Source organism: Varanus komodoensis, unplaced genomic scaffold (genome assembly GCF_004798865.1).
Source record: "Varanus komodoensis strain SLA01 unplaced genomic scaffold, ASM479886v1 scaffold5, whole genome shotgun sequence".
Taxonomy (NCBI): domain Eukaryota; kingdom Metazoa; phylum Chordata; class Lepidosauria; order Squamata; family Varanidae; genus Varanus; species Varanus komodoensis.
Genome location: NW_025336087.1, coordinates 51997559 through 52011052, shown reverse-complemented (window position 1 = coordinate 52011052; position 13494 = coordinate 51997559). Strand labels below are relative to the sequence as shown.

The window sequence follows — 13494 nt, the reverse complement described above, 5'->3', positions numbered from 1 at the left end:
CCAATAAACTGAGAAGGGTCTTTTTAAAAGGTGCTTATTTGGTGAAGGAATGTTAAGCAGTTAGCAGAAATTCCCTTAGGCTGACAGGGACATTTAACCTTGCACATTCTAAATGACTGCTAATGAGTTACTTTTCACAGACTGAAAGATTATACATTTGAGGCAATAAGTGAAACACTGATAAGGAACATGGCACCATGGTGTGACCAATCTGCTGAAGTGATAAATGCTTTGGCTATAGTTCCTACTGCAGATAATTACAATGTCATTTGCTTCCTACAAAAAGAATGTTGCATTTTAAAAATAAGTGCAGCAGATGGGATTACAAACATACATCCCCACTTCAAAAGTAGCTGGTTACAGGCAATTATTGCGACAATGCATTTACTATCTTATTCAGTCAAATCTGCATGGAAAAAGGATTTAATGGGCTGTGGAAGTGAATGCTACATCTTCCATTTGTTAATATTGTTACTGAGTGTTAGGGAAACATTAACATGGTTGTGAAATACCCCAACCACTTCCAGCAAAAAAACCATTCTTTCATTGATTACGCAATGAAACAAAGTAACCCCAGTTGATTCAGTATCTAATTTCCCACTGCTAGGTAGACATGTGCTCTGTGCATTCCCTTGCACAGCATCCAACAGTTGCATCTTGACTGGTGGGAGAAGAGCTGTGGGTAGCTGCTGCATTGATTTTAGTACAATAATTATACTCATCCAGCACCCAATTTCCATTTTACTGCAGATTTATGTGCGGCTACCAAACACCTGTAGGTGTCTTGTATGGTTTCACACTGGACCTATTCACAGACAGTTTCACCAAAATGCAAGTGTTCAGTTTCTCATGGCACACAAATTGTGAAAACACCTGTATAATACATAGGCCTGTACAAATATAACCAGTGTTTCAGTAATGCCTCAATCACCCTTTTTTTTTAAAGCCCAATATTTAGAGGGGTGCTATTTCTTTCCCTTTTATGGCAGGGGGTAGGGGAAGGATCTTATGTAGCAAGGTTCTTACATCCAGGAACAAGTAACCAGGTGCATACTTCTGTATTTATCTTTCTAGCCTAAAACTCCAGAAATTTACTTTGCAATGACCACTGTGCCTAATGTCACTTTGTGCTAGTACATGATACAACTCTTTAATTTCAGTCACAGCTTATATGTCCACCACCTACTTAAACATTATTCCTACCAACAGATACAAGTCAGGGCAGGAGACAATAGTGCGCTGGCACCTGCCAGGCCCTCTTCCTCCTTCACCGGACCCCTTCCTCATCCTATGCTTAAACCAGCCCCACTTTTGCCATCTCCGTGCTCATCTGAGCAGCCAGGAAGCAGAGAGTCAGCAAACTGGGAGACCTGCTTCCCCAGCTGCCAGTTTCCTGCAGTGGTACTGGCAAGCAGAGGTAATGCAGAGGAGCAGGTAGAAGGGACAATGGCAGCAAGAAATCTGCAGGAGGAATGCCAGTAGCAAAGCATCAGACCAGGAATGACGGTGGACTGTAGTGGGCCTCAGCGTGGTGCCACGGAAGGCCCCCAGCCTAGTGCCAACCTCATTTTACTGGCACTCTGGTTCCCTTGGTCCCCAGTGCTCCCAACCATCACTCTGCAGCCCGGTGGCTACTTGCTGCCATTGCCAGGCATTCACCTCCCCTTGGACATGTTTACCCCAACTATGACATTTATTTTGGATGCAGGGCTACTGCAGACTTGAGTGGCAGCTTCATACTGTTAAGGGGGACAAACGGGTGGGAGATGAAACCGTGAATGCAGCTGCAGGTAGGTGGCATCATGATAGGTTGGAGGGGACTGTGTGTGCCCAGGATCTTGGCGGATGTTTAGTGGTCAATTAGGAAGGGCTGGCTCTGAAGCAAAGGGAAATTAAATCATTTTACCAATGCATGGCATCTTGGTTTAATTATAAAGCTCAAAATACATTTTGCCTGATGCACAGCCATGGGGATTGAGGACTGAAGAAGAAAGAGAATTATCTCTGTGCTCCTATTATCTTTCATCTTTATGATGGGCCATGTTTACTTTCTCCCATGGAAGTGAATGGCTTCAACTGATGTCCCTGAGAAGTAAAGGAACTGTGGTTGGGGATACTGCTGAGGCAGAGAAAGAACCAGCCATTCCTATTCTAGATGCTTGTGACCAAAGCATTACAAAGGAAGTGTATTTTGTCTGTTTCTCATTTGTGTCCAAAATGGACCTATACATATTTATGTAGAAGTCAGTGGGGACACTTGACTTGTGTGGAACAGAAGCTGTGAACCAAAACATCCACCAATGCTCATCAACACCGTCTCTTAAATCTAGACATGTGACATCAAAATTCTGCATCAATGAAATCAGCAACAATAAAAGCCAAATTCTTGTAACTTTTTGCAAATTAAGCCAAGAGTTATGTAGGACAATTGACTGACCTGTCCCCAACCCAAATCTCCAATATGTCTTCTCAGCATACCCCCTGGTACTTAGATTTCCACCAAGAAAGGAGGACACCCTTTTTCTATTTCGTATATGCCTCTTTCCTTCTTCCCTTCATTCTAGCCATTACTATTCTCCTTGTTCTCAAGTATCCTGATTACATAACTTTACCATGTTTAAAACACTGGCCGCATGAATAACATTGCTTTGAGTTGTTGCAATGTTTCCATACATGAGGCTCAAATCAGTTTTATTTAAAATTAGATCCTACTGCAAATGTAAAATCTACACTGACTGAGATGCACAGTCTTCCAAACTGCTTCCCTCATCAACAATATTCTTATGTGATGCAAACGCCACAGGAGAGTCACATAGGAAAAGGTCCTTAGTAAACTATCATTATCAGGGTCTATACTCCCATACTTGTTCTCCTTTGGATTATCAGAAACCATCGGTGAACTAAAGAGTATTTCTTTGCAGGGCTGTGAAAACTATCTTGCATATTTTGATATAAATCAGATGAATAGTAGAACTTGCTCGAGTTACTGATCTAGCAGTTTACTTACCACAAAATAAAAAAGCAAATATTTAAGACCGCAAACTTACAGAAGCCAGTCCACTGCTATGATGAGAGTAACATCTTCAGCAGGCAGCCCAACTGCACTGAGTACAATCACCATGGTGACTAGTCCGGCTTGTGGCACTCCTGCTGCTCCAATGCTAGCAGCTGTTGCTGTTACACTACATCCAGAATCAACACAAGGCCATCAGAGACATTTCTGAATTATTCAGGCTTATGCTATCTTTAAAAAAAAATCTGAGTGCCAAATCCCTTATTTCACCAGGAATTTGCATGTAGTGTATGTCAGTTTAAGAACCCTACAAAATTATCAAAGCAATGCACCAGCTGGACTTCTTACGTATCAATGATCTTTCTTGCATCATAAAGCTACTTTTGGGCAGATCTGGAAGGGAACACTATGAATTACCTGCTGGAACTCTGCACTCCTGCACTGGGGCCATGTTAGATTTAAGTGATACTGGTGAGAATCAAAAAGTCTGCTCTTTCATGTATCACAATTAAGTAGCTGAGTGCAAATCTGTTGCATTGCAGGGTATTACACCATCAGGGTTTTTTAAACTAATACAATAGTATTTTAGAGAAAATGAAGGCATGACACATGATGGAAACAGGCTTGTTTGTTTTACTTACTTACACTACAACCAAACAGGTAAGCATTCACATTCTTGAAACTATGTTTTACAGGTTATTAATGAAATAAAATGAGATATTCCAGAATACACACAACAGATAATAAATGATCCAGTATAGTGGTTTGTAATGTATTGACTGAAGTGGGAATGTCTCTTGGGAAGAACAGGACATGTGAATTTAAAAAAGAAGCAGGGGGAAATGCTATGGGAAGTTATGGCATTTATTCATTTATTTTAAGGCATTGTATTTTGCTGTTCTTCTGTAGAAACAGTGCTGAGGGAAGCGTGCCACAACATGTCGGGAGCGCCAGCCCAGATCGTCAATGAAAAGGAAGTCTGCACATACACGGCATGCACTCTTATTGCTTCAGGCACTATTAAAAATCATTCAAGGGGTCTGATCCGCACAGTGAGAGTTAGAAAGCTTGTACGCAAACACACACGGAAAGCCTACAATAAATAAAGCACCTCAATCTAAAAACTAAGGGCATTAGACTATACTGCCAGCTGCTATCATTACTGGAAGTGAGTGGCTCCTGAAATAATTAGAGGCAAGCAGAAACTGTAGCTGCTTACTTTGTTGCACTCTGGGTGACCATTTGTGAAATCACACATACGCATTTGGCAGCTGCTCAGAGCAGTCATTCAGAACCTTCTTGGGTTGAACCAAGCTTCTGGGTGAGAGCCTTGACTGCCCCCACCCACCACATGCGTGCTTACAGCAGAGGTACAAAACAGGAGTGAGACATCCAGTGAGGAGGAGGATGGGTTGTGTGGGTTCACAGATGACTACTTGAAGAAGTACAGCTACAGTTTCCTGTTCTCCTCCTCTGTGATCACTGTGATTCACACACGCAGGTAATTCTAAGCAGTCTTACTGGAAAAGGGAGATGTCAACATAATTGACGGAAGGCTTCACTTTCTGAAGGCTTCCTGAAGGCTGCATCCATATAAGCTCTGGTATCTAGGCAGAGGAGCTTGATCAAAGTTGAAGGCTGGGCCCAAGTTGCAGCATTACAGAGTTGAGGGAGCAGGAGGCCCCTGAGGAAAGCAATAGATGAAACCACAACTCTAGTCAAGTGGCTGTGGACATGTTCAGGAGCCAAGAGGTATGCAAGTTGGTAGGTGAGCAGTATAGTAGATCAGACCCAGTTGGAAAAGTACTGTGTGGATACAGGGTGTTTCTTCCTAGGGCCAGAATGTGTATGGCAAATAGAAGGAGAAAACACTCCTAACATCAAGGAAACTTATCTCCACCTTCAATGGAGAGGCAGGTTGGGGGAGTCCAGTTGTAAGACAACCTTATCCCTGTGGAAAATCAAGGAAGATTGGGGTAGACAGCAAAGTCTCCACAAATGCCAGAAATTTAAGATAGTTAATGTGTGCATTTTGCCCTCAGGGGGACCAATGGACATGTACTCTGAGAAAACCACAATGACCCCTCAGCCAAGAGAAACTGTGGAAACAGCGCTCCACTGAGAGATTCAATGGAATGGCCAGAGTTTTGGTTTTGAAAAGAATGGTTCAAGAGGTGTGCCAAGGAATCTTGTGTGGGAGTTGAAGACTCTATGAAACCAGAACTGTAGCAGAGTCACATGAAGGGGGCATGAGGGGTCACAGAAGCAGCTATGGTTGCAGTTATGAGGCCTAGGAAAAGTTGGACAGAATTTCAGGACCAAGAGCAGGAACTGATGTTGCATGTCAAGTGTCTTAGGATATCAGCCCTCTCGACTGGTAAGTGGGTTTTAGCCGGTTACAGAGACTACACGGGCCACTTTGAACTGATGAGTTTGGGAGGGGATGAGGCAAGATTTATCCTGGTTGACCTGAGTCCCAGTGAACTCAAGAGATATGAGGCAGCCCTGATGGAAATGGCTGTTTGGGAAAGTGACAAAGAACCAGTTGCTTAAATGTGGGAAGATAAATATTCCCTGCAGTCAGAGGAATGCTATCAGTCTGGCCATGCATTTTGTAAGACTCTTGGTGCAGTGGAGAGGCCAAATGGGAGAATTTGGTAATACCTGTTGGCTAGGAGGAAGCAGGGGAAGTGACAAGATATGGGATGAATGGGATATGGAAACAGGTCTCACAGACACAGACTGTGGCAAGCAAGTTTTCACAGTGAAGTAGAGAAGGTATAGAAGAGTCATCATCTGAAAATTCCTTAGTCTAATAAGGAGAAGAAAAAAATCCCCAAAAGTTTCTGAGGTGAAATAATTCTTTCTATCTTTTCCTTCTCCAAGAGTATAGCAATTTCTTCCATGAGTGTGGGGGTGAGGTGGGTGGTACAACAAATTCCATAGGCGGGGTCAAAGGTGTAGCTGTCCCTGATGATTGAAAGAACCCATACATGCATGTTACACACTCTGTGTGGGACTGCCTTTAAAGATACTTCAGCTGGTGCACAATGCAGCTGTGCTAATGGGCGCAAGGTGGTCAGATGCTAGGATGCCTCTGCTGCACCAGCTGCACTAGTTGCTAGGTCAATTCTGATTCCAATTTAAAGTGCCAGGGGCCTTTTGCCAGGGACTTTATGGGGCTGACTAGTAAAATTGTTTCAGTGGGCAATTTATTGTAATGCTTTATGCTCAGTTTTAGTGTTATTGTTTGGCCTTTGTTAGTCATTAAGCTGTTAAAAATAAAAACAACAGCTAAAATCTAGTTAAGCAGAGTAGAGAGGACTCTTTTATCCTACAGATGGCCTATAGAAGTGCATGCACCAATGAAGAATAAAAGACAGCTGTGTTGACCAGATTGCAATGCCATGAAAATATTAATGAGGCTATTAGGGTCAATGAGTTTTCAATGCCATACAACTCCATGGGATCCAAATGCTCAGATCCTTGTGTGTGCTAGAGAATCCAATCATTATTCAGCTGCCTACCTTGTTTATGCTTTCTATGTGGCTGTAGATTTTGCTGTCCTCTACCAATGATTCTATTTTAAACAAGACATGATTGTGTAATTGTATGCATTAAGCTTTGTGTAATTGTATGCATTAAGCTTTGTGGATAAGAAAATCAACAGTATTTCGCCAAATGAAGAAAAACACGTTGGAGTACAGTTCTTACCTAATCGTCACTATTTGGCCAATATCTAGCTCTAAGTCATTGAGCTGTGCAATAAAAACAGCAGCCACTGCTTCATACAGGGCGGTACCATCCATGTTGATTGTAGCTCCAACTGGTAAAACAAATCGGGTAATTCTCTTGTCAACATGGTTTTTTTCTTCTGCACAGCGAAAGGTGACAGGTAAAGTGGCTGAACTGGATCACACACAATGGAAAAAATAAAGAAAATATTTTAAGAAGCAAGGAGTAAAATGCCACTATTTGCCTATTAATTTAGCAACCAAGAGACCAACTTGTGCCATGTAGGAGCTACACCCAGTAGAAATCAAAGTGTGAGATTTACCTCTAGAATCATAGCAATTAAATACAGAAAAAGTTTAACAATTCCTTTAGTGCTTTCTAGTAATTACAAGATAAGAGAAGAAATTTCATTATCCTTACCTGGAGGAAATCATGAGTGCTGTCAAAAGTGCCTGAGCCATTCCTATTGCAAACTTATATGGATTTTTCCGTACTATGATTAAGTATATTAGTGGCAAAATCACAACAGAATGAATTGCAAGTCTGAAAGAGGAAACAAATATTAGATATTACTTGGTAATAACATTTTAGCAAAAGGTGTTTATAGATTTATTTATGTTAATTTAATGTATACATCCCACCTTTATCTATGAGGGACAAGTGGTGATGTACAATAAAAACATTAAAATTTCACATAAAATGAGAAATACAAGAGCAAAACCACAAGAACCACATGATAAAATTTGAGAGAAATGTTAAGACTATAACTGACGAGTGAGGAAACATTAAACTACAATAAAAACCCAATGGAAGAAGCCAATCTCACCACCTTCTGGAGGGAATTCCACAATGGCTGGGTTCAGATAGCATCACAAGCCATGGTCGCTTTTTCTATTGCTGGTTTGTTGTGTTGTCTGACCCCAGTCATTGTATTTCACCACAGTAAGTTTAGTCTGTAGAAATCATAACAGTTTGCTCTATGGTTTCTTTGTACCACTATGGCTTGTCGTGAGGTCTAAACTCAGGATCACGGTTTTCAATGCCACAGAATAACCTGGAAAGAGCAACCACTGTAGCAGTCACTTCAGCCATCCATTCTCCAGGTGCAGACCAACGAGGATGCAGCAGACAACATGGGCAAGGAGTAATATACCTTGGACTGAATTTCATCTGCGGTAGCAGGAGGACTCATAAGATGAATAGAAACCATAACAACATAGAAACCACTCTATTATCTGTCAAGCAGATCATTTAAACATCATGAGCCATGGTAATCATGCAGGAATGCTTGCTCTGCAAGGAGTTTAGCGGGGTTCAGTGGGTAGTGTACTGAACTTTCCCAATGTCCAAAGGCAAACTTTCCCAGCGTCCATGGCTTTTTGAAAACATGCCAAGGCCACAGGGGCTTCAGCATGTTAAAAAGAGTACCAGAGATCATTTCTTTGAAGTTGCCTTCCCAACCATTTTGCAGGTAAGGTCCATCTTTGCAGTGAGAATGAAACTGTTTATCCTATCAAAACAACTTTGTTCCCAGGAAGTGGCAGGCAGCCTGGATGCATCCTGACAGGTTCTCCAGTAGTGGGAGAGAGGAACCATACAAAATCCATGGCAAAGGTGCTACCTTTCATTCTCATTTTGGGGGATAAATTGACACGCTGCTCACCCAAGCACTTTTGAAGGCCCATGGAGCACCCCAGCCTATTCAGGGAACCAATAAGCTACAAGTAAGAGGAGTGTGAGCTTTCTTTTGCTTGTTTATTAGTCAACTGTGTAATCAACTTTTACACAGATGGTTTTGTGCCTTCCTTGAAGCTAAACTAGGGTGCCTTGGCTAGATCAGGCCTCTGTAGTCAGAACAACAGGCAAGTTCATATAGAACATGGAAAATGCTGCATTTCTCATTCAATATATTTTCAACACAGCACAGTGAAATTACAGAGTTTATAAGAAGAAACAGATTTCTTGTATCAATACATTTTATTGTTATTTAAGAAATAACATACCCACTTAGTACAGTAGCCATATAAAGACCCAATTTGCGGAAAATTTCCCAGTCTTCAACTTCTATTATCTTTCCAGCAATCAGAAATAAAATACCCAATGGCATATACCTAGAATACACAAAACATCATTTAAAAAGTATTCCATGATAATTTGTCATGCAATACTTTACATGTCTACTCAAAAGCAAGACCCACTGACTTAAATGGAGCTTACTCCTAGGAAACTGTACCAGATACAATGTTTTACCTCACAGCTTCACTAGAAATAATGCTTAGGTTGCAATCCTAGTACAAGGATTGTAAACACCCAAACTCAGATGCTCACAGGCATCCAATGCAGTGTGGGAAGAGCAGCAGAGACAATAATTGCCTCCCTGTTGCTTTCCCAACCTCAGGGAGCCAATTGTGAGGGGGTGGAAAAGATTCCCAGCTCCAAGGTCAGAGTGCTGACTCCAGCCTCAGATCTGGGGCCCTGAAGTATCCTATTGCTCCTCAAAGGTTGTGTAGGTGCCACTGGAGTGCTCCCTCTATTTGTGTAACTTGTCTCGTATCTTACAAGAAGTGGGAAGAAACCAGCTTAACTTGCTGCTAGGAGTAATAGTTATGAACTATAGAACCAATTTTACATAAAAAGTCATTAAATTGAGTGAAGCAACACCGTAATTTGAACTTCTATGCATAGTTCTTTGTATATAAAGATTTGCAACTTGGAAAAAGAGTACATAATTGTCCAACTGGGATTCCTTTGCATAACTGGGCAGAACAAAAAATGAACCTCTGATTAACAAGAATTTGGTACTTAATCCTATATTGCTTAGGCCTAAGAGAGCCACATGAGCTCCTCTCTGTTTATTAATATAATCAGTGGAAACTTCCTTTCTTGGAGGGTAGGTTGGAGGTTACGTGGGACAAAACTATGAATGAGAAATTTCTTCCCCAAAGACATTCTCTTGTCTTCATACACTTTTTAGAGACTTATCAAGAGCTATCTGTCCTGCCAAGCCATTGAGCAGAGCCAGTTTTCCAATTTCATAATACTGATATAGTCATTTAACTGTATGATTTATTTTGATTGACTGAGTTACCGATTGTGGATTCTTCTGTTAGTTTCTGTTTATTTAATTGTAATTCATTAACCTACAATTCTCTCTCTTTTGGCAAAATGGCAGGATCTATGTTTTAAATAAATATTTCTTCATGCCCACAATTCATAATGTTGGATCCAGAGTTAGTCATGATTAGAGCAGACCTACTGAAATCAATTGGATAAGTTACTGGCTAACCTGTCCTGCTGATTTCAATAGATTGATGCTTGCCTTCCTCAACCTTTTGCCCTTCAGTTGTTTTGGACTTTAGCTTCCATCACAACCACACATCATGGTCAAGGGCCAGGAATTCTGTAGTCCAAAATATTCAGAGGGAACCAACCTGAAGGAAGCTGATCTCCACTATGTGTGACTAAATATAAATCCATCATAATTATGAATACAACTATCATCAAAACAGTGATTATTCATACTATTTTGTAACTCTGTTTATTAAGGCTTGTGTGCAAAATAGTCTCTAAAACATAATTTACAACATTTACAAAATATCTACTACTTTGGACATCTTCCAGGTTTCTATTCTATATACCATCAGAGTTATTTTTTTCAGTCTTGATGTTTTCACATCAATTTACCCTACATTTTAAAACTCTTTTTTTTAACAGGGAGAAGGCCATTAATAATTTTGACTTTCCAATTGTTTTTCCATATATTTCTTTGGTACAGTAAAAATGATTCTGTTTTGCTGAAGTCAGTAACTAAACACTCAAAGTGCTACTGAGAAAATATCATCTTACTTACCACATTATTATCTGAACTATATGCATTGTGGCATCATTCAGTGCATTGAAAAAGTCCACCAGCACTTGTCCCTTTTGTCCCATTTTCCCAATAACGATTCCGAAGACAAGACAAAAGACTATCAAGCCAAGCACATTAATACCATCGGAATACATGCCCACTATTTTGTATTCCTTAGTTTTATTCTGTAGATTGAGAGTGGAGTAGAAAAATTACCATCAGCAAGTATATGCTTTATTGCTATACAGATTAAACAAATTTGATCTTTTTTTGAGAAACTACAGCAACGTAAGCATGTTTTCAGTTATTTTGTTTGCTACCTGATTTCTTAGGGGAACAGTTCACCTTAAAAGGATTTGACAACAAACCTCTGCGTCAGCTCAGTTTTACTTCCTGGTATTAACTATCACATTTGCAGGTAAAGTTTCTCTAGACAAATTCTTTCTACATCATTTCAGTAGCAATAGTGTAATACAATACACAGTAGTAATCATACCTGGGAAGACTCTGTTGGCATTACAATTGTGACTGGTTCTTCTGTAGGAACAGTGCCATTTTTTACTTTTATTTCTTCACGTTTGGTTTTATACTGCAAGTTAAGAATATAAGTACACTGCATTAATAGGAAACAATAGACTGAAAAGAAACTATATTTTTAAAGCTCCCTTTAGGTTGCAAGTCAATTTTAATAGAGGCTAGAAAACATATGAATACTATTAACTTGCTAAGACCTGATTCAGCCTTTTTAATTATTATTATATTCCAGTTTTCCCTCTTGTCAGGAACCCAAGGTGCCTACAAAGACACAAAGGTGATTTTTCTGCAGTGTAGCCCTGCTGCTAGGGTTTCTTTGTGGATGGATAGGACACTGTTTCACCAGTCTAGGTTATCAGCCGCCTGATAGCAGACTGGGGCTTAGTTTCCACTGGAAAATCACTATCAGGGAGCACAGAATTGTAATGACTCCAAAGTAGGCAAGCATTAGAATGGTTGGAAAAATGGAAACATTATGACATGACTTAGCTACCACTTGTGCCCCTTTATCCACAGTATACCAAGATTCTTTTAGACTCATACCTGGGCTTCAACTAGACCAATGCAACGGTAGTTCTTCACCATTCCAGCTCTTAAATATCAAGGTGCAGTTTGTAAGCATTGGCAAGCCTCATTGAGCCCTGCATGGCATAGAACTAAAACCTAACCAAACCTCATCATCGCTGATCCCTCCTGAATGATATGAAAATAGATTGTGAAGTAGAATCTCCCTTGCTAAGCAAGAGACAAGTTCTTAGGGTGAAGTCAAGGATGACTTTGCTTGGAAGAATGAATGGCTGGCTGGAGTAATACTCTACACCCCAATAAAGAATCATTCTGGAAATTCTATGCTTGGGCAAATAAATATTCCAAGGATAATAATTAAACCAAGGAGAGTGGGATGCTTCCTAACATCAGAAGAGAAAAAGGGTACTGCTGGTGGCATTTTTCTTTTCCTGCCATGGATGTTTAGTGCAAAAAGGTGCCAAGTGCAAGAAGGGCTTTGCATGCATATTTGGCTGTGGCTTCCTTAAGCTTATCAGTGGGCTGAATGGTGCTTCCAGCATGGGCTTTCCACTTTCCCTCCCTCAGGGCCACCTGTTAGGGGATGTTCTCCAGGGACTTGATTAGATTGCTAGTGAAGAATAGGCTATGCACATATTCCAGAGCTTCCAAGTAGAAACTTGAAGCCACTCCTGTGATCTAAATTACTGGAGGTCAGATAGTGTCTCCCTGCTGTTTTCTTACTGCAGGGGTGTAACTTTGTTTAGCATACGTCTTTCAGGCAAAACACAAATTTTGGGAGCCAAGGTGGCAAAGAAATAATTCAAATGGTAGTAGGGCTTACCCTCTTGTTAACAGTTGGTAATATAGTCATATGAAGTACAACTTTGCAATTTTAGATGCCTTGTTGCATAGTAGATATGAAGTTCACTAATCACTGATGGAAGACAGAAAATACCTCCATTTAGCCTGAAGTGCCTGATCTTGCCTAATCTTGGAAGCTAAGCAAACTCAGGCCTGGTTAGGATCTGGATGGGAGACCTGAGTCCTGCACTCAGCAGGTGATTGGATCTGTTGGCCTGCTAAGCCCCTTCTACCTGTATGAGTCTATGATTTCTATGAAAATATATCACCTCTTATCTTCTACAACTGAAGAACTATTAACCAGGTTTCACGTCTCAGTTTACTTTTCTGTCTCTTGTCTTCATTCTACTACTTAACTCGTTCTTACTTCTCCAGACAAACATGTCTTTATTTTTAGTACTAATCCCCAAAGTACAGAGGCTGCAAAAATCCCTTTTCCTTCAAGTCTTTCACCTTGTAAAATATATACATAAAGCCTTACAGGACCTATTTCAGCATTAATGAAGCAGCATCCATGATTTTTTGCTGTACCAGCAGAATAATGGAGCCAGCGGTAAGAGCTTCCAATTTGGTATCTTAATGTAACTCTGAAAGTATGTGTTCATGTTGCTTTGGACTTGAAAACTGCTCTTTGAAGCAGTGGTAATTGGAAAGGAAAGTGGATTTTCTCAGCACACAATGATAAGTTTCTTTTTGGTTGGTCTTATTATTAAGATGTTATTTTTGTAAAACAAAAGTAACCCAAAAGTAATTTCTACTGGGTCCTTGTCTAAAACACTATTTAGTAACATTTCATCTAAGTATTATGTAATATTTTTTAATGAGATATAGAAATAATTGCAGAACATCTGTCAATAAACAGTTGAACCTACCTGTTGAAAACAGGCCTGTACAAGATTTTCTGGAAACATATTCCTGTAAAGAGATTTAAAGATCTCATAACGTAATGATGCGAATATTGCAGAATCAGTAAGGCAGCTTTCATGTGCATGGT

At 40.3% G+C, this 13494-nt stretch overlaps 1 protein-coding gene across 1 annotated transcript in view; it reads right to left on the bottom strand.

Annotated features, from left to right (window-relative positions):
- The window catches only part of SLC1A1 (solute carrier family 1 member 1), a 51171-nt gene that overhangs the window by 3701 nt on the left and 33976 nt on the right, over window positions 1-13494 (bottom strand). Inside the window, exons 5-11 of the mRNA XM_044446616.1 lie at window positions 13373-13415; window positions 11095-11187; window positions 10599-10783; window positions 8752-8859; window positions 7169-7291; window positions 6728-6922; window positions 3048-3182 (exon numbers count right to left, since the gene is read on the bottom strand). Coding sequence (XP_044302551.1) covers window positions 3048-3182; window positions 6728-6922; window positions 7169-7291; window positions 8752-8859; window positions 10599-10783; window positions 11095-11187; window positions 13373-13415 — 882 coding nt within the window. The remainder of the gene's footprint in view (window positions 1-3047; window positions 3183-6727; window positions 6923-7168; window positions 7292-8751; window positions 8860-10598; window positions 10784-11094; window positions 11188-13372; window positions 13416-13494) is intronic.